The sequence below is a fragment of the Heterocephalus glaber genome, unplaced genomic scaffold, assembly GCF_053883595.1.
Source record: "Heterocephalus glaber isolate CG9 unplaced genomic scaffold, H.glaber_assembly_v1.0 deba00001564, whole genome shotgun sequence".
In the NCBI taxonomy this organism is placed as follows: domain Eukaryota; kingdom Metazoa; phylum Chordata; class Mammalia; order Rodentia; family Bathyergidae; genus Heterocephalus; species Heterocephalus glaber.
The window spans coordinates 11,255,466-11,281,459 of record NW_028258351.1 but is presented as its reverse complement, the minus strand read 5'-3'; the positions used below and the strand labels follow the sequence as shown (position 1 = coordinate 11,281,459).

The following is a 25,994-nucleotide window of genomic DNA, read 5'->3' as shown; positions in this document are numbered from 1 at the left end:
GCCGCACCACTGAGCTAAAGCCCTGGCCCTCCTGTGATCTTTTTGTGTGAATACAAAAAGAAAGGCCTGGTAAGGTGTTTTAATTTCTAAATCTTAAACATTATCAACCAAGATATTGCAATCAAGTGAAATACTGAGAGAAAATTAAATGAGATTTTTTTCCTTGGTACTGGGGATCGAACTCAGGACCTTGCACTTGCGAGGCAGGCAGTGGAACCACTGAGCTAAATCCCTGGCCCTAAATGAGATTTTTTTAAAAGGCCATTTATACTACTTTTCATATGTGTGTAAACTGAAAATTAACATGAAATTTAACATTTACTATTGTTATCTAATTGAAACTTTAATGTAAATGAAGGATAAGAAAAGTTGAAATAAAACTTCATGGACTGTGGGTTTAGCTCAGTGGTATTTGCCTAGCATGTGCAAGGCTCTGGGTTTCATTTCCAGCACCCTCCAAAAACAAAATTTAGGTTTGGGCAAGGTGGCAAATGTCTATAATTCCAGCACTTGGGAGGCTGATGCAGGGGGATTGACACAAGTTTGAGACCAGCCTGGGGTACACAGTGAGTTCAAGCCCTACCTGAACTACATAGTATGAATCTGTCCAATAAAACAAAACAAAACATACATACATAAAACAGAACTCAAGAATCTATGTACAAATGTAGCTTGTTTTGTTGTGTCTCAGCCTAAAGAACAATTCACTCTTTTGTAGTACTTCTATTTTTTTTTAGTTAACTGTTTCTTATCTGTGCAACCAGTATACACAAAGTATAGAAAATACAACTGTTTCTGTTTAGTGAAGTTTTTTCTTTTCTGGTGTTGTGTCCTGTACATGTTAAGCACATGCTCTACCACTGAATAACCCCCCCTGCTGCAATTTTCAGTTTTTATAAAGGGATGTATGGTCTTGGCAACTGCCAACTGATCTCCGACTACCTTACAGTTATATACTTCATCTGAAATGCAAACAGCTCTATAAACCAATTAACATGTTAAAGCACTATAAACTTATCAACCCACTGCTTATTTATTTGGTCCTAGGCATTGAACCCAGGGCCTTCCCCCTGAACCATATCCAAACCCTTTTTGAGACAGGCCCTCACTAAGTTGTTAAATAGCCCAGGCTTGGCTCGAACTTGCAATACTCCTGCTTTAGCCTCCCAGATTACTGAGATTATAGGAGGGCACCACCATGACTTGTTTTTTTTTTTTGGTACCAGGGATCAAATTCAGGACCTTGCGTTTGTGAGGCAGGTGCTGGAACCACTGAGCTAAATCCCTGGCCCATTTGCTTCTTTTATTCTTTTAAAATAGTAAATAATCTTATGTATTTTTCTATTATCAAAGTGATATAAATTATATTTGAAAAAAGAAAAACAGGCCCGATGTGCTGGCTCACACCTGTACTCCCAGTACTCAGGAGGCTGAGGCAGGGGGATTGTTGTGAGTTCAAGGCTAGCCTAGGCTACATACTGAGATCCTGTCTCAAAAGCCACTACTAACATTACTTCAATAAGTATAATTTGTCTTTTGCATTTTATTCAAACACCATAAACATTTGCCAATGTTAATACTTTCTTTTTTTTTTTTTTTGGTACTGGGGATTGAACTTGGGACCTTGAGCTTGTAAGGCAAGTGGTGGAACCACTGAGCTAAATCCCCGGCCCAATACTTTCTTTTTTTATAGCCATTGTTTAAATGGTTGAGTAAGATTGTATTAGTGGAGATGGTAACATAGCTCAGTGCAAGACCCTGAGTTTGATCTCCAATAGTGAGAAGAAGAAAAACATTTTTCTTGGTGACTTGGTCCTATTTACTTAATTATATTTCTATTTTAGATGGTTATTTTAAGCTACTATAAAATACGTACAATTAACATATATATGTATACTATTTTCCTTATATTTTGATTTCTTTTCTTTAGAATAACTTCTCAAAATTTTAAATGTTTAACATTTCAGAGCCTCAATATACATCTCTAACTTATTAGTTCTAAGATGCATTAGCAATGTATAAGAGTGCCACTGTATTGTCAAAGGATACTGGTTTTTTTTTTTTTGTACCAGGGATCGAACTTGGAACTTTGCACTTGCCAGGCAGGCGACGCAACCACTGAGCCAAATCCCCGGCCTGGATATTGGTTTTTATATCCACATTATACTAGAGTTTGTATAACACGTTGGCTTTGTTTAATATATTGAAGTACGGCTATACCTAAGGTGCTAATTATATATCACTAGGTGGAGCTAAAATTACAACCACAATATTTTTACTATTTATCTACCACTTATTTATTTACTTATCCTTCCTTCCTTCCTCTATCCATCCCAAGAATTGAACCAAAGCCTTCTCGTTGAGCTACACCCCTAGCCCTTTTAATTTTTTTTTTTTTTTTTGAGACAAGGTCTTGCTAAGCTGCCCAGCTTGGGCTCAAACTTGTGATCCTCCTACCTCAGTCTCCTAGAGCGCTTGGATTATAGGCATGTACCACCACATCCAGATACAACTATAATTTAATAGTACTCATCATTTCACTCACAACACTATTTGTGAAATACTATAGGGAATTTTTCTTTTAGTAGCAATTTTGAAGCATAAGAGACAAAATTTTAAATCTGAAAGGTGGAGGGCCGGGGATTTAGCTCAGTGGTTGCGCCGCCTGCCTCACAAGCACAAGGTCCTGAGTTCCATCCTCGGTACCCCCCCAAAAATAAATAAACAAAATAAAAATATGAAAGTTGGAAGCAGGCATATGGTACAAATAAGATTTTTCAAAATTTATGTTTCTATCCTTCCCTTCTTGGATGAAAAACATCATTGAGATAATTTTTAGAGGCCTTAAAAGAAGCCAGTAATAAAGACAGCTGCACTTCAAAAGTAGAAATATCCTTGTACAATTTTTATGTTTTTATGTAACTGTTAAAAATAAATTTAATTAAAGAAAAAAATAGAAAAGCAAGTAAGTAAGCTGGGCTTGGTGGCACATGGCTGTTAATACCCTATCACTCTGACAGGCTGAAGCAGGGGGATCTCAAGTTTGAGACTAGCCTGGGCAACTTAGCAATTAAGTGAGAACCTGTCTTAAAAAAGAAAAAGGACTAGGAATATACAGTTCAGTGTAAAGGTCCTGGGTTCAATCCATAGCACCAACACCTACAAAAAAAGATGGAACTTTTAATTTAATAAGGCATTCTATTTTTATCATAAGAATTACAGGAAACAGAGGAAAACGCACAGGTCCTATGGTCCAGAAACAATGACAACTTTAGGAAGATCAACAGGCAGTACTTAATAACAATACCCAAAGGACCTGAGACTGTATCAGCTGTTGGGAATTTATGACTCAAGAATTTTGGACACAGCTCTGAATCCTGGATAAAAATGATATTCTATCATTTTTAATAATGAATACCTTACCTCTTTTTACCTCTCAAAATTTTCTATTACCCTCACCCCAGAAGACACACACACACACATATATATGTGTATATATATACACACTTCTTAGTACACTGACAGATTTGAATTTGGGGGGGGGTGTCTATCCCTATCTTCTAATATATCTGACAATAAGTCAGAAGAAGTAAAGATGTATCCAGAAGTAACATTTTCAGATTGACTTTTCACCTGTGTGGAGCTGGTTTTACCTTCTGCCCTTCAGTAATTGTCCACCAACCTGTATAGTTCCAGGCCAAGGTGTATGAGTAAAGTATATATTCCTTATCCTTTGTCCCTGCCTCTCCCAGGCAATTACTGCAGTTCTTTTTCTTCACTATTCAAGTCTTTCTCCAACCTTCTTAGGTAGAGCTAGATACACAAAAGAAGTGAGGAACATGGAGCCAGACTGCTACTCTCACAATTCAATTATCGTCACATATTCTCAAATTCTTTTTCTAGCAATCACTATCTAATTATATTTACTTGATTCATTACTGAATTAATAATTTTAAAGACAAAAAAATCCCCCCAAAAACCCACTACCAAACTAGAATCAAGGAAATATGGTATTATGAAAGAAATGTAACCTGTCAATATAAAAATGTATTTACAAAATGCTTTTTTTTTTTTTTTGGTTCTGGGGATTGAACTCTGCACCTCGCACTTGAGAGGCAGACAGTGGCACCACTGAGCTAAATCCCCGGTCTTACAAAATGCTTTCGATAAAAGCAAATACTTGAACAATCACTTTCCTTCTATTATTTATACCTTTTGTTCTAAGAGTGCCCTGCGGAGGGAGACCCTCTGTTCAAGCTCCCGAAGCTCTCGATCATGTTGTGCCTCAGCTTGCATCTTGATTTTGCTCTGATATGCATTCAACAGCTCCAATTCTTGCTGCAGCTGCATCTTCAAAACTTGGCACTCCGCTTCCTGTGCTTCATCCAAACGCAGCTGAGAGAGAAAGAAAACAGATATACCCTACTGTGAGCTATCCAATCAGGACATATGGAAACCAGGAAGAATAACAGAGACAGACTATTGTTTTGTAGGTGATACAATTGTTTTCTCTTGTATCTTGTTTATCATAGAATAAACATCTATGAAAATAAAAGACACAATAACTAGTGATGGCATTATGAAGATAAAGCTAACATAAATAAGCTATTTGGAGGATGCCCAAATGACTACATTCTTTGTAAGATAAACCTTAGATGATATTAAACTCTTTTTCTTCCTTAGTGGAAACAACTATAGGTCAGAGACCAGCAAACTACAGCTTATAAACCAAATCCTGGTAGGCACTTGTTTTGTTTTGTTATAGCCCACTAGTTAAGAATGCTTTTTATATTTTGAAATGGTCACATTTTAAATAATTATATAAATAATCAAGTATCATCTTTGATTTTGCCTCCTGGTCAGCAAAGCCTAAAATATTCATTATCTGGACCATTAAGAAAAAGTTTACAGGGCTGGGGATTTAGCTCAGTGGTTCTGCCGCCTGCCTCGCAAGCACAAGGACCCGAGTTTGATCCCCGGTACCAAAAAAAAAAAAAAGAAAGAAAGAAAAAGTTTACAAAGTATTTCATATTTACACTCAAATGTGTAATTTTAATTTTAATTCATTTAATTCCTAATATTCTATAGTACTCCCCCCACCCCAGCACTGGGGATTGACCTATGACCTTTGTGCTAAGATACTGTATGTGCCCAGACTTTTTTATTTTTAATTTTGAGACAGGGTTTCCACTAAGTTGCTAAATTGTCCAGGCTGGGCTTGAAATTGGCAATCCTTCTGCCTCAGCCTCCCAGACTGCTGAGGTTACAGGCATGTGCCACCATACCTGTCTTATAATACTACTTTTTGTCCATAGTTTACCAAAGCTCCTGTTTTAATGTTGATAAATTGCTGCAATCTATTCCTGCAAAGAGCTGACACAGAACCTCATTCTGTATGCATCATGACATTTCCAAGCAATTGTGACAGCAGGAAGAATACAGACTACCTCTATTTCCCTAGTTTCAGACAAGCTATCATTTCCACCATATATATATATATTTATATGTATATATTTATTTATTGGCTCTAAGAATTGAACCCAAGGCCTTGTGCATGCTACATCACTGAGCTAAACTGAGGTACATCCCCAGCCCCCAAACTTTTTAAAAAATTTTGAGACAAGGTCTTGCTAAATTGCCTAAGTTGGCCTCCAATTTAAGATCTTCCTGCCTCAGCCTCCCAAGTAGCTAGGGTTACAGGTATGTGCTATCGCTCCTGGGTTTCAATTAATATTTTACTTGCTGGAATTTTATTCTGGTGGAAGAAGGTAAGGGAAACAAAACTTGTTTTGCTTAAACAAAGCAAACTCACAGCCTGTGTGGAGAGCATTTCATTAATGCTGTGGTCATACTGCTCAGCCAGGATTGCTAACTTCCGGGTCTGCTCCTCCTTGAGTCTTTTCAGAACAGCCTTGTGCTCACTCTTTGGTGTAGTCTCCAGTAGGTGATTTCTTAATGCTTTGTACTGCCTGGTTTGGATTTTGCAGGTATCCTGAAACTGCTTTTTTATTTGGAGTTCTTTAGACTGGGAAGGAAAAAAACACAGATGTGTATAAGATTCAACATATAGTATTTGGTATACCTTATACTTACTTATACACAAACTAAGGCTAGTAAGAAAAAGGGAAGGCCAGGGATGTAGCTCAGCAGCACTGTGCCTTCTTGGCAAGTGTAAGGTCCTGAGTTCGATCCCTGGTAGATGTGTGTGTGGGGGAGATGCAAGAAAAAGGGAGAGGGAAACCAAAACGGTCAGATGATAAAGTTGCAGGTATTTTTGCATGTGAGTATTGAGCCAAACTATTGGATTCTATGCAGTTTTACAACAAAACCTCTAATTTATCAGAAGAGTTCAAGCAGACTTGATTTTTCACTAGTAAATTTAGTGACTTGAATAAATATTAAAATTTATTTTGATTGCTCTGTGTATTCATGGCAAAAAAAAATTTATTCTCATGAATTAAGTGCAGTATATACAAATCACTTGATTGGGAAGGCAAAGTTTATCAGATATCTCAGGCAAAAAATAAAACACATTTATTTAGTTCTTTACTTGAAATGCTTTACTCCAATTTCTTTTAATAGCAATTTTAACCTCAACTATGTAATGTATGTGTCATATCTGAGCTTCACTTGGAAGTCTGTACTAGTAACTAATTAATAGTTATTATATTTTTTCCTTAAGAGAATAAGCTAGGTAGAAATATACTTAATAACAGTCTACTCTGTAATACAACAAGCAAAACTGAAAATAAGTTAACTAATTCTTCAAAGGTTGAACAAAATTATGGAGCATAGAAAGGGCAGCCCTCTTCTTGGGGTGGTAACAGACAACTTAAACATTTCTCAAGTAAAATAATCTGAGTCTAGAGGCAGAAGTCTTTGTCTTTTGGTTACTCACTGGGCTAGATATTTTTCTAAGAATTCAGGTTTATAAAATAAATAAGATATACTCTGTAAGCTATACTGTTGACCCTACAAGTAAGAATATATTCATTTACTACACCTACACAGAGGAAGAATCTAGAGTTGAAATTATTTTACTTTAATATAAATACTGGATCAACTGGTTGACTCATTATACATAAAACAAATGCATATATGATCAAATGTATACACTTGTCTAGGAAAACGTACCTCCTCTCCAATAGTATTACATTAATATAAATATCTGCATATTTTTAACCAACTGAGGCTGCAGGTTTTACTCATATGCCTTTATTACATGATGGGTAAAGAAATGACTAGCCAGAAATGACTTGGTTTAGCAATGCTAAGTAGTGCTACTCTTAAATACTGTTCTTGGTTAACAAAGTTCTTCCAAGTGCTTCCAGAGAAATGGAACAATGAAATACGGACATTATCTTCTGCTTCTTTATATTAGCTTCTATTCTTTAAAAAACCTTTTAATGTGACAAGCAAATTGTAGTCATTCCATGAGTAATTCCTAATGAGACAAAAAAACTTGGAAAATTTCTCAACAAGGGTTAACGTTAATGCCTACACCTCAAAGCTCAACTCCAGTGAAAATAGGAAGAATGTAACAGTTATTTCTGCTCATATAATACTGAGAGAATGATCATAAGGATGGCACCTGAAGAAACAGGAGAGTTGGTTTTTGCCCAACTCATTCAACAGAAACAGCACCCCTTCCCCACAAATCCTACTTAATTATAGACAGGTAACAAACTGAAGTCTTCTCTTCAATTTAACGTCTTATAGAAGGTTGGATGAGGCCACTATTACTTAGGTAAATACAAATGGGGTGATCTGATGCTAAAATCTAATGATTTTTCCCCCAAATTAACCAAGTAGTAGATAAATGTAAATAAGAAGAAAATTAGTGATTCTTCTTCCCTATTGAAGGAAAACCTTGAACTCAACTGTCATCGGAAAGAGGCATTTTTTAAAAAGTCTAAATCTGTGAAACATCATTTTTTCCTCACTTTTTATGTAGTATCTGAAAACACCAGATTACTGTTTACAAGTTTTCAAACTGAAAAGGACTAAAAACAGGACACAGAAAGAGTTAAAAAGTCAAACAACCACTTATCACCCAAGTCCCAGAGAAATGTCACATCAGATTTAAAAATCTTTGTTGGGAGATTAGCCTATAGACAAATAATTATACATCCTTCTCCAAAGCACAAACAGAAGAAATCTTAAGTTCTTTATAAATCAGTTTTCTAAGCATCAACCAGGTAAGGAAGTCAACATAACTACTTTGCAAATGATGTGAGTTTGTTGTTTTTGTGGTACTAGGGATGGAATCCAGAGCTTGTGTATTGAGCTTCATCGCCATCCCTTTTTAATTTTTAATTTTTTGGGGGGTACTGGGGATCGAACTTGGGACCTTCTGCCTACAAGGCAAGAGGTGGAACCACTGAGCTAAATCTCTGGCTCGCCATCCCTTTTTTAAATTTGGAGACTGGGTCTCATTAAATTGCCCAGGTTAGGCTTGAACTTGTTACACTCCTGCCTCAGCCTCCCACAGCGCTGGGATTACAGGCATGTGCCACATGCCTGGGAACTTCACTATTTTGAAGACAACAAAGTAAAATTTTACTCAGGTTCATATGGGAAGAGTAAAGTACCTTAACTCTGATTCTACATTTTGTTCAGGATAGCTTGTTTGAAGATGGGCGCGCGGGGCGGTGGGGGGGCGACACTAAGAATACCACTGGGTGTGTTATAGCCTCTAGAGTTTGACAAAGATTACCTTTGTGAATGACGTTCACTTTATTACAGCAGTTATTTAGGGTAAAGATGAGAATAGTTTTTGTATTTGTAGCTTAAATATTAAATAGTTTTAAAGGGAATTGGGAAGGGGTGAGGACTGGGAAGGGAAAGGAGTCTTTCAATAGCAAATACTAGCTGGGCAAGGTGGTGCACATCCGTAATCCCAGCATTCAGAAGGCTGAGGCAGGAGGATTGCTGCAAGTTCAAGGCCAGCCTGGGCTACATAGTGAGTTCAAGGCCAGTCTGAAATGCATAGCAAGACCCTGTCTCAAAAAACCAAAAGAGGGCCGGGGATTTAGCTCAGTGGTTTCGCCGCCTGCCTTGCAAGTGCAAGGGCCCGAGTTCGATCCCCGGTACCAAAAAACCCACAAAAAACAAACAAACAAAAAACCAAAAGAGAAAAAAAAAATTTTTTTGAATTTGCAGATATGTACAGATCAAATGAGGTACTATCACTGATCAGAACCTATGTCTGCTTTTATTAAGATTCAATTAAATCTTTAAATATTCATTACAAGGTATAAAATTTGAAAATTTCTTGTAATTGTTAACTCATAAATTTGGTGAAGGGAGACTAGATCAACTGGCTAAAGGAACAAGAGAAGTGAGAAAAACATTTATTTTTCTATTTTTAAATTCTGTACAACTCAGAGCAAATTAAGATTTTAAAACTAATACTGGGAATAATAAAGACAAGCCAAAAGGTTAGCATGTTGACATATAAAATATAACAGCAGCAATGGACACTGGGTACATTTAAATAACAACACCAATTCCTTATTTATTGGTGTTCCCAATAGTTAAATTTAGGCCATTTTTTGTACTTTAATGAGAAATACATAAGCACAAGTCTACAGTGATAGCCACTCCACCACTGAAATACACCAAAGATGCTCAAAGTGCAAAAAGTTAAATTTTTTAATGATTGGACATCTGTTTTAGACTTTTCTTGCTTACGTGGATACCTTTTTCTCTTTTCCCCTTTGTCAAGAGTTTACACTAAAGATACCTTCAAACTTTTAGGCTGTTGTCGAACTTCCATGACATGTTTTCGCCTTAGTTCTCGTTCCCTTCGTTTATTATATTCCAGCTGATTAGTGAGCTCAGTTTGATGCTGCAATCTGATCAACTCACAGCGCATCTTCTGAATTGTGTTGAGGTGGCGGAACTCCAATTCTTGCATGGATTCATGCTGTCTCAGTAGCATTGCATGCTCCAAGTCCTTCTGAGTTTGTCTTTTGTTTAACTCCTAATACATAACACAGAAGACAAAGGTATAAAATGTACTGGTTTTATCTGTTTGTTTTTGAGAATTTTTTTTTTTTTTGTAATACCAGGGATCAAACCCAGGTCCTTGTGCTTTCAAGACAGGCGGTGTAACCACTGAGCTAAATCCCCTGGCCCTGTTTATTTGTTTTCTAAAATAGGTCCACTATATAGTTCAGGCTAGCCTTGAACTCACTATATAGCCCAGGCTGGCTTTGAATCATGATGATCCTCCTGCCTCAACCTCCTGAGTGCTGGGATTATAGGTGTGTGCCACCAAGCCTGGCTAATTTACCATTGTACAGTGCCAAGAAAAAAACCCTAAGAAAAAGAATAACCAGGAAAGGAATATAATTAACCCTCTGCTTCACTAATGGCTGCATAGTAAATATTAATATTCTATGACCTTTTCCCCCCAGCAAGCACTAGGGATTGAACCTAGTCTTATACATGCTAAATGTGAACTCTCGCATTGGTCTACACTCCCTGCCCTATTTCATGGATTTAATGTGAGGAAGAAATAAGTTCCTGAATAAAAAGTCCTCAGAATACATAGTACATGTTGTTCAATTAATGTTATTCTTACTTTGTAATTTTTTCCTTGGATTAAAAAGAGTAACTACATACTCGTATTTTATGTCAATCAAAATCAAACTTGCCCCCTTTCCCCCTACAAACCCTTTCCTCAGGGGCCAACGGTGTGGTGCGTATGCTTCTCATCCTTCCCATGATTTGCTGTGATATAGTCATTATTTTAAAAAGGCAGTTTAATTAATATACACACTACAGGGGCCAGGGATTTAGCTCAGTGGTTTCGCCACCTACTGCGCAAGCACAACGACCCGAGTTCAATCCCTGGTACAAAAAAAAAAAAAAAAAAAAAAAAAAAATATATATATATATATATATATATATATATATGCACATATACACACACACACACACACACACACTACAGGCATGTAACTTGCTTTTTTCACTTAACAATATTATGCATATATATCCAGATCAAATCAGCACATAAAGACTTACAAGTTTCAATGAAAATGACTGCTTTGTGATAACACATTTTTTTTTTTTGGTTACCAGGGATCGAACTCAGGTCCTTGCACTTGTGAGGCAGGCAGTGGAACCACTGAGCTAAATCCCTGGCCCTGTGATACCACATTTTAAACCCCTCCATGTGATCAACACTTAAGCTGTTTCCATTTTTTGCTTTTACAGTTTCAGTAAATATCTTTGTATGCTACATAATATAATCATGTTTTTATTATTTTTATTTATTTTTTTGGTACCAAGGTTTGAACTCTGGACCTTGCACTTGCGAAGCAGGCAGCGGCACCACTGAGCTAAATCTCCGGCCATGTTATTGTTTTTGCAGGACAGAACTCCAGAAGTAGATTTGATACATAAAAGCATATGTAAAAGCTACTGTTAAATTGTGCTCCAAAAGGGCCGTATCAATGTATACTGTTACCAATACTGTCTGTTAGTCAGTGGTTGGATTAGGGTATGTGAATGTGAATTAAGGGTGTGATACTGGGATTAAGGGTGTAGATAGATAATGGCCTCACCTTGGGTATAGGTGGTACCAATCAAGAGGTTGTAGCCTGGATGGACTATTAAGGGGCAGAGAGAAGGCAGGCTGGCTGCTGCTGTTCTGCTGCCTCCTGCCTGCCATAACATGAACTGTTTCTCCTTTGCCATGCAGCCTGGCCTTAGAGCCAGATGACTATGGACAAAAACCGATATAAACTATGAGCTGAAATAAATTTTCCCTTCTTTAATTTTGGGTGTTGGGTATTTTGTCTCAGCAATGAGAAAAGTAACTAAGACAGACTGGATATTATCAATTGTTTCAGTTTTTCTTATCTAATCTAATTTAAAATTTTTTCATTATTTGTGAATTTGCCAACTTATTCTGTATTTGAAGCTTATAACCAGCTATTGTAAATAAATTTATCTAAATTCACAGGTACTGTCTTTCTTGGGAAGAGAGGGTAATCTAGGGCCTTTACGTGGAGCCACAACCCCTTCCCCACTTTGAGACAGGGTCTTGCTAAGTCCTGGAGTTGCCCAAATTGGGCACAAACTTGATTCTCCTGCCTCAGCTCCCAGAATGCTGGGATTATAAAAGTGTGTGCCACCAAGGCAGACTGAAATATCATCTTAATAACAACTATTTTCATTGGGACAAGGAGTTTTTACAACATTTGCTCAATTAATAATTAGCATCATTATGAAATGTGTTAAATGGCAACATATATCTCATAACACTCATTTCAGATCAAAGAGGCAAAGTTTGCCCAACTGATTTTGTCATATTAAAATTTGGTATTTCTTTTATTATTAATTTTTTGTTGAATGCCCCCTATGTGTCAAATGCACTGGCAATATAAAGAAGTGAACAATTGGGTATGGTGGCATATACCTGTAATCCTAGCGCTCTGGGAGACTGAGGCAGTTGGAGCACATGTTCCAGACCATCATAGGCAACTTACCAGGAGCCTCTATGTAGCTCTGTGAGGATGTAGCTCAGTGCAAAGACCCTGGGTTCAATCCTCAGTACCAGGGAAAAACAAAACAAAACAAAACCCCTGAACAGAGTCTGGCTTCATACAATTTCAATTCTCTTTTTTTTTTTCAGTACCAGGGATCAAACTCAGGACTTTGTAGCTTTTGAGGCAGGCGTGGTGCTGCTAAGCTAAATCCCTTGCCCTTAACTTCAATTCTAGTGAGGACAACAAATTCTCTTTTCTGGGAGGGAAGGAAGGAGAAAGAGAGAGATCTGGCAGTCAGGAAGGTATCTCTGGAGAGGTGACATGTGAGTATAGACATAAAGAAGGGAGAAAGCAAGTCTTGTGAATATTTCAGGAAAAGTGACTCAGACAAAGGGAAATATGGTACAAGATCCCCGAGACTGGGAAGTGACTGGCATATATTCAGGAAAGATTCTGTTGGTAAATTTCACATCATTTAAACATACCTCCCTGACAAGGTCTTGCTCCAAGTTATGGCGCCCAAGCAACATTCTTCTCTTGAAGCGACGGCATTCCAGCTCTAGGTATTGTCTCTGACGCCGAAGAAGGTTAGCTTCTTCCTCCGCTTGGAAATGCTGTATATTCTCTTTCTGCTTTGAAAGCCATTCTTGCTTTTCTTTTTTAGGGGTGCTCTGGTTTTCATTCAGTTCCTGGCAACATAAAACACATCTCAGATCAAAATACATAAAAATTAACTAAATAAATGTATCATTTGGTATAACGGTAAATTTAGATGTGTTTTAGTCGGGGGTGGTGGCGCACGCTTGGAATCCCAGCACATGGGAGGCTGAGGCAGGAGGATCACTGCAAATTTGAGGCCAGCCTGAGCTACACAGTTAAGTTCAAGGCCAGCTTGAACTACATAGTGAGGTTTCAAAAAAAAAAAAGTAGATGTGTTTTTCGCTCTAATGCTCAAGCAGGTTTTTGTTTTGTTTTGTTTTGTTTTTTCGAGACAGTGTCTCACTGTGCAGTTCAGGCTGAGCTTGAATTGACTATGTAGCTCAGGCTGGCCTTAAACTTGTGGTTATTCTCTTGCCTCAGCCTCCTGAGTACTTGGATTACAGGTGTGTGCCACCATGCCTGGCTTTAAGCAGGTTTACAATTTGGAGAAAATAGGTAATATTTTCTTTTCTTTTTTCCCTGCACAGGGAATTGAACTCAGGACCTTTGCACTGAGCTGTACTGCCAGCCCCTTTGTTCATATTTTATTTTGAGACAGGGTCTTGTTAAGTTACCCAGGCTGGACTCGAATGTGCAATCCTGCCTCAGCCTCCCAGTGTTGGGATTACAGGGATATGCCACATTATTCCCAACTTTCCTCTTTATCGAGTCACTCATCAAGTAGTATGGGGAAAAGTGACATATACATCTGTCAGAAAACATGCATATCTTTTAATTTTGCACAGCTATATTTCAGGTTCCTAGCTTCAAAGCATACAATGACTGGGTACTAAAGAAAACACATCCTCCCTTAAAACTTTTCCAAGAAGAAACAGGAGGCAGTGTTTTCCAGTAAAAATTATTTGTGAGTTAAAATTAAGGCTAATATACAATTTAGCGTCATCTCAATTCTTAGATTTTCACATTCTTTCTTTCATTTTTTTGGTACTGGGGATCAAACTTGGGACCTTGCGCTTGCGAGGCAGGCGGTGGAACCACTGAGCTAAATCCCCAGGAATTTTAACATTCTTGATGATAAGCTTTTGGCAAAATTATGGATGAATTCAATGTTAAAGAACTGTAAATTAAATGGGAGGGCCAGGGATTTAGCTCAGTGGTTCTGCTGCCTGCCTTGCAAGAGCAAGGTCCAGAGTTCAATCCCTGGTACCAAAAAATAAATAAATAAATAAATGGGAAATCAAAACCAGGGGAGAATAGAAACCAACTTTATAAATGGTATTTAATTTTCAGCATAAATAACCACTGAACAAATCAAAAACAATGCTTTACTGGGCTGGAGATTTAGCTCAGTGGTTCCGACAACTTCCCCGCAAGCGCAAGGACCCAAGTTCAATCCCCGGTACCAAAACAAAAAATAAAAAACCCAATGCTTTTCTTCATTTTAAATATCATCTCACAAATGGTTTCAATGAAAATCCATTCATACTGAGCAAGATGAAAAAGTGACAATATATTCAATTAGTCAAACTGTAGTATGCTAACTAATAAGGTATATTTTCAAACTACAGAGCATCACCATTGCACCACATATAAATCAGCTGTATTTCCCAAGTACAAAAAAAATTCTTCAGACTACTACACCTTATCTTATTTCTCTTGTTATTCAAGAGAGATTAATTCTTCAGTTTTAGTTTATGAAATATCCAAATACATAAAAATAAGCATATAAATTAGTACTTCATAGTATATATCTGTATGCACACTGTGGGAAGAGATAATAGGCACATACATAAAGAATCACCTGATTATCTTTTTCAAAATCTTCTGCCAGAGATTTCCCACCAAGACTCTTGCTATGTCCCTTCCTCTACACTGAGAATCATTGCTTTAAATGAACATAAATAAACATAAAAAGATCTTCCAAGAGAAAATTAATTTCTTAGGTTGACTACAAATTATATCCAAGAATATAATTAAAACAATTAGCCTATAAGGTCTAATTTTTCAGAAAACAGAAACATACAGCTACATTTTGCTGTATGTTAATTATTTATGTATAGCTGGGAACCCTGTTTACAATCCTTTTGGTGGGGGGGGGGGCTTACTGGGGATTGAACCCAGGGCTTTGGACATGCTAGGCAAGGGATCTACTACTGAGTTACATACCCAGCCCTCCTATTTACAGTCTTTTCAGATTCAATGTTCCAGTTTAGAGTTTGGATTCTTAGTTTCTTTTTTTTTTTTTTGGTACCAGGAATTGAACTCGGGTCCTTGCACCTGCGCAGCAGGAGACGAAACCACTAAGCTAAATCCCCGGCCCTCTTAGTTTCTTTTTTTAAAGAGCTGGATTTTGCATAACAGCAATAGAATTTCAGGGTCACTCTACAATTGGAAAATTATTACCACTGAAGCTTACTTGGTAGGGTATATGGCAAATCTCTGTGTCACCAATATGTAGACAACAAGACATATAAATTCCTAAACACAGGGCTGGGAATTTGGCTCAGTGGTTCAGCCATCTGCCTCGTAACAACAAGGTCTCGAGTTCGATCCCCAGTACCTGCTTTGGTTTTTTTTTTGGTACTGGGGATTGAACTCGGGACCTTGCGCTTGCAGGGCAGGCAGCAGAACCATTGAGCTAAATCCCCAGTCCTCGATCCCCAGTACCAAAAAAAAAAGAAATCCTATACACACACATGTGCATGCACACACACACACACACACACACACACACTCAATGTCACAAAGATTACTCTTATTTTATCAAGATCAATTTATTTACCAATTTAATTACATGAATTAAAAATTTCAGTCAAATGTTTGATATAATTCATCAGTTAAAATGTATAAGAGCCTATTGTTGTTATATAGGTAGGTTTTCAAGCTAGGAATATACTTTCTTTAATAGGTGGTATTCCAATTTTATATTTCCCTCAGAGTCAGTTTCATTAATTTGTCTTCCAAGGTATCCTAGAAGGTATCTTATAACTTAGAAGTTGTCAAATTTATTTCAAAACAGATTTTTGTAATATGCTCTCTATAAACTTTTAAATTCTGTAAAATCTGTGGTAATGACCTCTAAATTTTGATATTGTAATTAAAACAATGTATAAATGATATGGTGTAATAGGAAGAAAAGGTCTAAAGGAGTAGGGGAAGTGGGAGGGGTAGGGGAAAGGAAAGAAGGGAAAAGAAAAATATGAGAAAATGAAAAAAATGGAAACAAAGTCTTTGCAAACAGGGAAGGGTGGTGGGGAGGAAGGGAGAGCAGGGGAAAGGGGAAAAAATAAGAACCAAGATACATCATGTACAGGTACAAACTCCCAATGATGAATGTAACTGTATTTTATACCTAAAATGTACCAATAAACTTAATGGGAAAAAAAAATTTTCAGTCAGTCTATAAGGGGGGGATAAATTAAGATATCTCATTTTTCTACATTGGCTATTATCCTGAATTACTTAATTTCAAAAATTGTCTTAGAGGGCCGGGAATTTAGCTCAGTGGTTCCACTGCCTGCCTCGCAAGCACAAGGTCCCAAGTTCAATCCCCATACCAAAAAAAAAAAAACAAACAAAGACACCAGAAAAACTGTCTTAGAGCTGGGTGTGGTGATATACACCTATAATTTCAGCCCTCTGGGAGATTGAGGTAGGGAGTAGGGCAAGTTTATTTGTTTTTTGATACTGGGGATCGAACTGGGGACCTTTTGCTTGGAAGGCAGGTGGCAGAACCACTGAGCTAAATCCCCGGCCCAGGGAGTAGAGCAAGTTTGACCCAGCCTGGGCAACTTAGTGACTAAGACCTTGCCTCAAAAAATAAAAACAAAAAGTAGCTTAATATGAGGGCCTTAGCTTCAACCTCAGTACTACAGGAAAAAGAAAAAGTTCTTGGAATAATTAAGGCTTTTTTCAAAGTTAAGACTACATCTACCTTTTTTTTTCGGTACCAGGGATCAAACTCAGGACCTTCTGCTTGGGAGGTAGGTGGCGGAACCCCTGAGCCCAAGACTACATCTACTTTTAAAAGAAGTTCATAAAGTAGACATAGAGGGCAAATAAATATGACATCATGTAGCCATACAAAAATAGCATATTTTCCTATTATGGTTTAGATCTAGAATGTCCTCCAAACTCATTTGCTCAGCGGCAGGCTTTTAGAATGTGATTAGATTTTGGGGGGCATTATATTCATCAGTGGATTCATTCACAAATGAATTCAGTAACCAAGTGTGCTATTAGAAGGTGAGGCCTGGTTAGAGGTGGATCACTGGGCAGTGACCTGGTAGGGTTTATCTTCCTTCCCAACCTTCTTCCTTCTCTCTGCCTTCTGATCACCACAACATAAATGGTTTTCCTTCACTATACCCCTCTGCCATGCTCTTTTGTCTTGGAACCCTCAAACCATGGGATAGAACCCAGAGAAACTGTAAGCCCAAATAAACCTCCCTTCCTTTAAGTTGCAAGTGTCAGATATTTTGTTTTAGCAATGAGAAAGTGACTAAGACACTTATTTAAAAAAATGTGTCTTACTCTATGCTAAAATTGGCAAAATAACAAATTACTGTAATCTTCTGAACCAAAAGTAAGAAGGTATGATTTATATTTTTGTTGTCTGAGACATGATCTCACTGTGTTATCTACTTTTTTTTCTTGAGACAGGATCTCGCTATGTAGTTCAGGCCAGTTTCAAACTTGCTATGTGGCTCATTTTGGCCTTAGACTCGCAATCCTCCTGCCTCAGCCTCCTCAATGCCGTTATTATAGGCATGTGCCATCACACCTGGCCTGGCTTACTTTTTTTTTTTTTTTAATTTTTTGGTACCAGGGATCTAACTTGGGACCTTCTGCTTGCGAGGCAGGTGGCAGAACCACTGAGCTAAATCCGCGGCCCTGGCTTACTTTTAAAGTAAGAAATATGTGGTTTTTTACACAGCTCAAATATTTTTATTTCTAATATTTTATTTCTAATTAGCTATTATAAATGAAATAATGTATATTCTCATGAAATGGTTCTTTTTAGATCTATTAACTAGAAGAGTCACTTAAGGGTAACTGATCATAATCCATGTTTTCATGTAAGCTGATATAAATTAAGTGGCCACAACCAACAAAAGAAAGTTTCATCCTAATGGTTACTTGAGTTAAGAACTATTGAATACAATTTTTTCTTTCTATCTATCTATCTATCTATTGGAGACAGGGTCTTGTTATGTAATTCAGGCTGGCCTTGAATTCACAGCAATCCTCCTACTTCAGCCTCCCAAGTACTGGGATTACAAGTATGCACCACCACACCCAGCAAGGACCACTGAATATAATTAATAAGCAGAGAGCATGAAATTTTTATAAAGTAAGTACCTCCTTAAGCTGCTCTTTTCGAAGTTTGTACTCTCTTTTTTGGGACTCCAGAAAGCTATTCAGTTCTTTCTTCTGTTGGGCCTGAATATGTTGCTGAAATTTTTTCTCCTCATTGGCCATCACTTTAGCCTATATAAAATTTTTAAAATGAATCAGATTAGTTAAGTAGATATATTCAAAACAGGTTTGAAATACATACTAAGGATATTTAAGAACAAATCAGTAGAATTATCATGAAACAAAATACCTAACCTAATTAGTAACACTGTTTCTTGGCATCATTTGATCTCTTACTGGGCCAAAATATTTTCACCTCTTTTCATTTAACAGGAATATAAATTTCTTCCCCAAAAAACCCAAAACAAATACATATTTATCTTCTAGTAAAATTAAACTATGATCTTTTTACCAAGATTATCTTATATATTAAATGAAATACATTTACCTTCCAATTAATCCTCGATCTTTATATAATAATATGAAACTATTAAATAAATGTATCATACTGTTTTAAAATTATATATGTAATACATATTTAGAACATAGGAAATATGGAAGGAAAAAAGATGAAAAATTTCACATGACTTTCGTATCCAGAGATAATTATCTAAGTAATCGTTTGGCTGCAAACACATCCTATTTATTTCCAGCATATATATATTTCAACAAGTTTTTGTCTTTTTCAACAAATTCTTAATTATATTGCATAACCTGTTTCATGAATAGCTTTCTATATACAGTTTGTTAGTATCTATCTCTTCTCAAGCTATTAAAAATACCACCCAGGGGCCAGGGATTTAGCTCAGTGGTTCTGCCGCCTCCCCTACAAGCGTAAGGACCTGAGTTCAATCCCCGGTACCAAAAAAAAAAAAAAACAACAACAAAAACCCACCCAACACCTCATAGGATTCCAAATATCTGTATATTGTTCTATCAAATTATTTCAAATTAAATATTTATACTGTATCTTCTTTTGTCAAATTCCTACAACTGTTTTTTTTTCCTTTTTTGAGGGGTGAAGGGAGAACAAGGTAGCTATGATAAATAAATCTTTAATACAAACTAACTGAACATATTTATTTTGATGATACTGTGTTAACTAAGAAATATTCCACTTGGCAAATATGACTAGGAAAATAAAGTGAAACTGATGGGAATACCAAAAACATTACAGGAAAAGGTTTCATGTAATTACAATACTAAAAAATACATCTATATCCTAAGGTAGATACTTATTTATATTCTGAATCTCTTAATTTCCAATCTCAAACATTCTCTGTATATATTGTCAACTATTCTGACATAAGAATGCCATATAAACTTAAGGATTCTAAAAAATACACAGAGAATCATAAATGTCTCTTTGAGACCTAATCACCTAATGATAGTTAATCAAAGTTCTCAGAAAACTAGAGTACCAAAAGCCTAGAACACTTGAATGACTTACTTGGTGTGATATTAATTATCAGGAAGCTATCAATTATCAGGAAATAATCTAAAGTCTATTACTTATCAGGAAATGATCCAAAGCTATCAAGTATCAGAAAATGATCCAAAGTCTATTAATTCACAGACTTAGTAATGAATATCAAAACATCATTTTTTCATACGCAAAATGCACATACAAAATTAGTGAGAGAAAAAACACACAAAAACAATACTCATTTTCGGTGACTGACCTACCAACAATTTATAGAAAGCCTTAGACAAGTTACATAAATGCTTCTTCCTTTCCTCAGTCAATTTACTCAGGAACTGATACTCCAACATCAAAAAATGCTATACTGAAGTAGATACAAGCTAAAAGAAGCGAATTAATAATACTGAATCAGCCACCTCTTTTTCCATAGCAGCCTGATGTTTCTTGATAAGTTTCTCCATTTCTGCAGCAAAATTGTTACGCTGAGTTTCAAGATCTTTGTCCAATCTGAGGCGGTGTTCATCCATTTCAGCCTTTAGCTTATTTTCCAGAGTCATCAGTTGCTTTTGATGTTGCCGCCTCATTCGCTTATACCCAGACATCTGTTCTCTAAGCTCAGAGTCCTGCTCATGTTCTTGCATTTGCCTTGTAACCTAGACAAAATGGACAACGGACAAAGAAAATAAAGCAAAACATTTTTCTTTCAAAAGTATTTAGATCACTATACTATTAACTATATAAGTGATTAATGTAAGAGATCCAATGACAGCAGTTTCCAATTAAAATTTGCAGGATGTCTTTCAAAGAAATAGACAAGCTATATAATTTATATGGAGTAGACAAGAAGATCAAGGGAAACAGCATGAGCACAACAGCACATGCCTGTAGGCCCAGTGACTTAGGAGGCTCAGATGGGAGCATTACTTGAGTCCAGGAATTCATGGCGAGCAATGTACAAGACCTAACCTTAAAAAACAAAAGGCCTGGGGATTTAGCTCAGTAGCACCACACCTACCCTCACAAGTGCAAGATCCTGAGTTCAATACCCAGTACTGAAAAAAAACCCCAAAACATCAAAAAAACAAAAAAAACCAAAACCAAAAAATCAACAAAACAAAACTGTGGAAACAGATGTACTCATGTTAATTGATTTTCTGTCAGCAACTTCTGCCTGCCATGCCATAGACTGTTTCTCCTCTGCCATGCCACCATGCCTTGGAGCCATCAAACTATAAACTGAAACCTCTACAAACTGTGAGCTAAAATAAACCTTTCCTCCTTTACACATTGGTATTGGGTATTCTGTCCCAGTAACAAGAAAAGTAACTAAGACACCCTCTGAATTTTTTACTTAAATCTATTCCATGTTTTTGATTAAACCTGTAATTTAAAAGTATCCTTAATTAATTTGAGAAAATAAAAATATGGGTAAGACTTGAGAACACTTAATACCATTATGTATTTGGCAACTCAGATAACTCGCATATCTTTTTAAAAAATCCTATTATATATTCTAATAACTTATTTTTTCATGATATCTTAATGTAATTTCTTTCTATCCCTAGTATCCTTTATTATGTTTTGCTCCTACTTGACTCCTTGAACAGTTACAAATGTCCTACTATAGCATGTTTGTAAGGGACAAAAAAATCTATATTATCATCTGAAAAGTTAGAATAACAATTAGAACATACCAAATAGAATTACTTGCCATTTCTGAAACTGCCCTCTTTCTGGTTATCCTCACACAATATACTGCCTTATTGCCACTTCATTTATGTGGAAATACCATTGCTCCTCCCTCTTTCCTTGTGCCTAACAACTCTAAATGCTCAAACTATTTCTTTCAAATATATTTTTCCACTCCTAATAAAAAATTACCTGAATATCTCCTTAGTATCTTGTAACTCTTGTAAGTACTGAATATATTCTGAACTATTAATCATTTGTGTACAAGTCTTGAATATATTATTAGTTTAATATTTCTCAGAGTGCTTTGCATATCTTTCTCATACAGGCACCTAAATGTTGAATAAGTATTTTGCAAAATAAATTACAAATACAAAAAAAATCAGATAAACTGCTAGGTTCACATGAAAAACATATTTCTCCCTAGGTCCAGGAAAGCACATACCAGCGATGCCGTCCTTATAGTTGCAAAATGTTCTCGATTACGATAGTGTGATTTGTGACGAGATACTTGGGGTGGAGATTGTGGATCTGATGCTCTTGTTCTACAGTCTCCTTCCTCTCTATAATTTTCCTCCTCCTAAGCAAAGAAAAATACAGCATCATATAAGGTGCATAAGTACTTTGTTTGAACCTTCAAGGAAATTAGAGTTTAAAGATAATTTGATCAACAAGTATCACATGCATAATTTTAAAAAGATAAAAAACCAGAGGAATGCCATTATCTTATAAATAATATAGAGACTAAGGATAAGGAAATGTACATCATACCCTACATATCATGTGCAAAACTGGAAGCTTTGACATAATTTAAAAATAAACAGAATGACACATACCCAATATTTTAAATAATATTAATAAAAATTAATGATTCAAAGGCTTTTAGGTTTTAGAAAAACTATCTTAAAACTTTTTATAATATTTTTGCCACCTGTCCAAAATGAGCAATAAAAAACGGTTGCAAAAACTAAAGAAATGGGCTCAGATTTTGCTCAGTGGTAAAAAGCTGGCCCAGCATGTTCAAAGACCTGGGTTTGATCCCCAGCACCAAACAAACAGATAAAATTGTTGTTTTTCCTTATTTACCTCAGATCATCAACTAAAGAGGAAGTCAATAAATAGCAACAAATTATAAAAATAATATTTTTATGACTGATTCCACTGTCTTTGAACATAAAAATTAAAAGCAATTTTCCCCCTGAATAATACTATTGCTTAACCATCTTTTTCTGGGGAGGGGGGTAACCAGGGATTGAACCTAGAACCTCGCATCTGCTAGACAAGTGTTCTCCAAGTGAGCTACATCCCCGTTTTTTTCTTTTTTTTTGGTACTGGGGATTGAACTCAGGACCTTGTGCTTATGAGGCAAGTGGCAGCACCACTGGGCTAAATTCCCGGCCCCTCTCATGTCTTTTTCAGACAGGGTCTCACTAAAATGCCCAGGCTGGCCTCAAACTTGTGATCTTCCTGCTTCAGTCTCCCAAGTAGGTTGGATTATAGGTACATATCACTGCAATGGGCATAACTATCATTCATTTTTGTTTTTGTTTTTCCCGGTACCGGTGATCAAACTCAGGCCCTTGTGCTTGCGAGGCAGGCACAACGCCACTGAGCTAAATCCCAGGCCCCCATCATTCTTAATGTATTAAAATATGTACAATAAAAAACTTCCCATTTTAGTCACTTTAAGCTCCAGTAATTGAATTCTCAATGTTCTGTGCCCATCACTATTATTTCCAAAAATGTCTCATCACCCCAAATAGAAAATCTATACATTAGCAATAACTTTCATTTGCCCTCTGCTCAGTCCATGGTAGCCTTTCAATAACTTTCCATCTCTATTAATTTGTTTGCTCTAGATATTTCAAGTTGAATTACACAATATGTGTCCTTTTGTGTCTGAATTATGTCACTTAGCACGCTTCTGACATTCATCCATAGTGGATCATGTGTCAGAAGTTCATTCCTTTTTTTTCTAGTAGCGGGGATCGAACTCAGGACCTTGCACTTGTGAGGAGTTCATTTCTTTTTATAGTTGAATAATATCCCACTGGATGTACATATCACAATTTATCCATTCATTTACTGGCAGACATTTGGGTTGTTTCCTTTTAGCTACTGTGCCTAATAACTTTTCAGATAATACTGCAAGCTATGAAGTTAAAAAGAAAGCATGGCTACTAATTGCTAAGAGAAAATTATCTGACTTCAATATTTTTGTTAGAATTTTAAAATTTGAACTCAATATTACAAAGAATAAGGTAACAAAAACCAGTGTTTCCTAAAGCCTACATTTATAATTTTCCACAATTACACTGAGTTTTATTCTTAGGATATAAAAATGGATAATGCAAGCCACTTTTCTGTTTTTGGCAGTACTGAGGATTGAACTCAGAGCCTCTGCACTCACTAATATCCTCATTTCTTTTTTACTTTTTTCAAATTTAGAGACAAGGTTTTGTTAGGGTGCTATGTGGCCTAGGCTGGGCTCAAATTTGAGATCCTAATGCCTCAGCCTCTCTACTTTTGATCATCATTTACCGCAACTGCTTCTCTTATTCCAACAATAACCACTATCAATTTTATATGTATCCTTCCTTTTTTTTTTTTTTTTTTTCCTGACCGGGGATTGAACTTAGGACCTTGAGCTTTCAAGACAGGCAGCGGAACCACTGAGCTAATTCCCTGGCCCTCCTTCCTATTTTTTTTAACATTTTATTTTCCAAGGAACTTTAAATAATATACAGTATTTCTTTTTTTCTCACATTTTAAATGGTTCTACATTATTTTTGGAATTTTAAAAATATTAGTTTTCCAAATATAAGTAACAAATTATGAATAATACAGCCATTTAAAAACTATTCCGGGGCCGGGGATTTAGCTCAGTGGTTTCGCCGCCTGCTGTGCAAGTGCAAGGACTCAAGTTCAATCCCAAGAATGAAAGAAAGGAAGGAAGGAAGGAAGGAAGGAAGGAAGGAAGGAAGGAAGGAAGGAAAGAGAGAGAAAGAAAGAAAGAAAGAGAGAGAGAAAGAAAAGAAAAAATTCCAACTGTCTGAAACTTTCAAGAAAACCTCCTCCTGAGCCAATTAATAAATGGGCATCCGAAATGAACAGACATTTCTGACAAAGAAGTAAAAACAGCAAATAAATATATGAAAACATGTTCAACATCACTGGTCATTTGAGAGATGCAGATGAAAACGCTGAGATTCCACCTCACCTCAGAAAGAATGGCTGCTATCAAGAAATCAACCAATAACAAATGCTGGTGGGGGTGTGGAGAGAAAGGAACCCTTCTCCATTGTTGGTGGGAGTGCAGACTGGTGCAACCACTGTGGAAATCTGTATGGAGATACCTCAAAGAACTAGGACTAGAGGTCCCATTTGACCCAGCTATTCCCCTGCTGGGTATCTTCCCCAAAGAATTAAGACTCATACCACAGCGATATATGTGCACCTATGTTTATAGCGGCACAATTTGTAATAGCTAAGGTTTGGAAACAGCCCAAGTACCCATCAACTGGAAACTGGATAAAGAAGATGTGGTTTTTTTATAAAATGGAGTACTACTCAGCCATAAAGAACGAGAAACTAGAATGGATACATACTGAGGCCATACTCTTAAGTGAAATAAATAGGACACACATGTGTAAATACCTAATAGTATCTCCAGTGTGAGAAACTGAAAGTGTAAATAAGGATGAAAATGATTAAAACGAATAAATGATAATTTGAAATAGGAAAAGGTCCAAAGGTGGAGGGGTAGCGGGAGGGGAAGGGGAAAGGGAAGAAAAGAAAGGAAAAATTATGAGAAAGAAAAAAAAATGGAAACAAAATCTATGTAAATAGGGAAGGGTGGTGGGGGTGAAAGGGCACATAGGTAATGGGGAAAAAAATAAGAACTAAGATACATCATGTTCAGGTACAAACATCCAATGATAAATGTAAATGTATTGTATACCTAAAATGTAGCAATTAATATATATCTATATTAAAAAACCTCCTCTTTTTAAACTATTCAGATGAAGAAATTTATAAAAGTTGAAATTTTTTCACAAAAATCGAAATACTCACCGGTTTTAAATGGATGACAGAACTGTTGGACATCACTGTATGGTCTCCTTCCATCATGTCTAGCTCACTCTTATCATCTGAGGCATCTGGAAGACTGTTAACACTACTGCTTTGGCTGCTGGCACTGATAGACATACTGGGAATAGACTGATTACTTCCAACACTATTCACTGTTCCTGTCCTGCCAACACCATGATCTTGCTCCTAAGGGAAAAGAGAGTTAGATTAAAATATTCATCTCTCTTCTAAATTCTTGATTAAAGCATCTAGTACACATACCATTTGGT

The 25,994-nt window shown here is 36.5% G+C and overlaps 1 protein-coding gene across 1 annotated transcript in view; it reads right to left on the bottom strand.

The window, feature by feature from the left end:
- Positions 1-25,994, bottom strand: part of Taok1 (TAO kinase 1) — a 121,540-nt gene that overhangs the window by 6,114 nt on the left and 89,432 nt on the right. Inside the window, exons 12-19 of the mRNA XM_087191948.1 lie at positions 25,708-25,911; positions 22,079-22,213; positions 20,361-20,597; positions 18,525-18,653; positions 12,989-13,192; positions 9,746-9,985; positions 5,813-6,025; positions 4,213-4,395 (exon numbers count right to left, since the gene is read on the bottom strand). Of these exons, the coding sequence (XP_087048074.1) occupies positions 4,213-4,395; positions 5,813-6,025; positions 9,746-9,985; positions 12,989-13,192; positions 18,525-18,653; positions 20,361-20,597; positions 22,079-22,213; positions 25,708-25,911 (1,545 nt within the window). The remainder of the gene's footprint in view (positions 1-4,212; positions 4,396-5,812; positions 6,026-9,745; positions 9,986-12,988; positions 13,193-18,524; positions 18,654-20,360; positions 20,598-22,078; positions 22,214-25,707; positions 25,912-25,994) is intronic.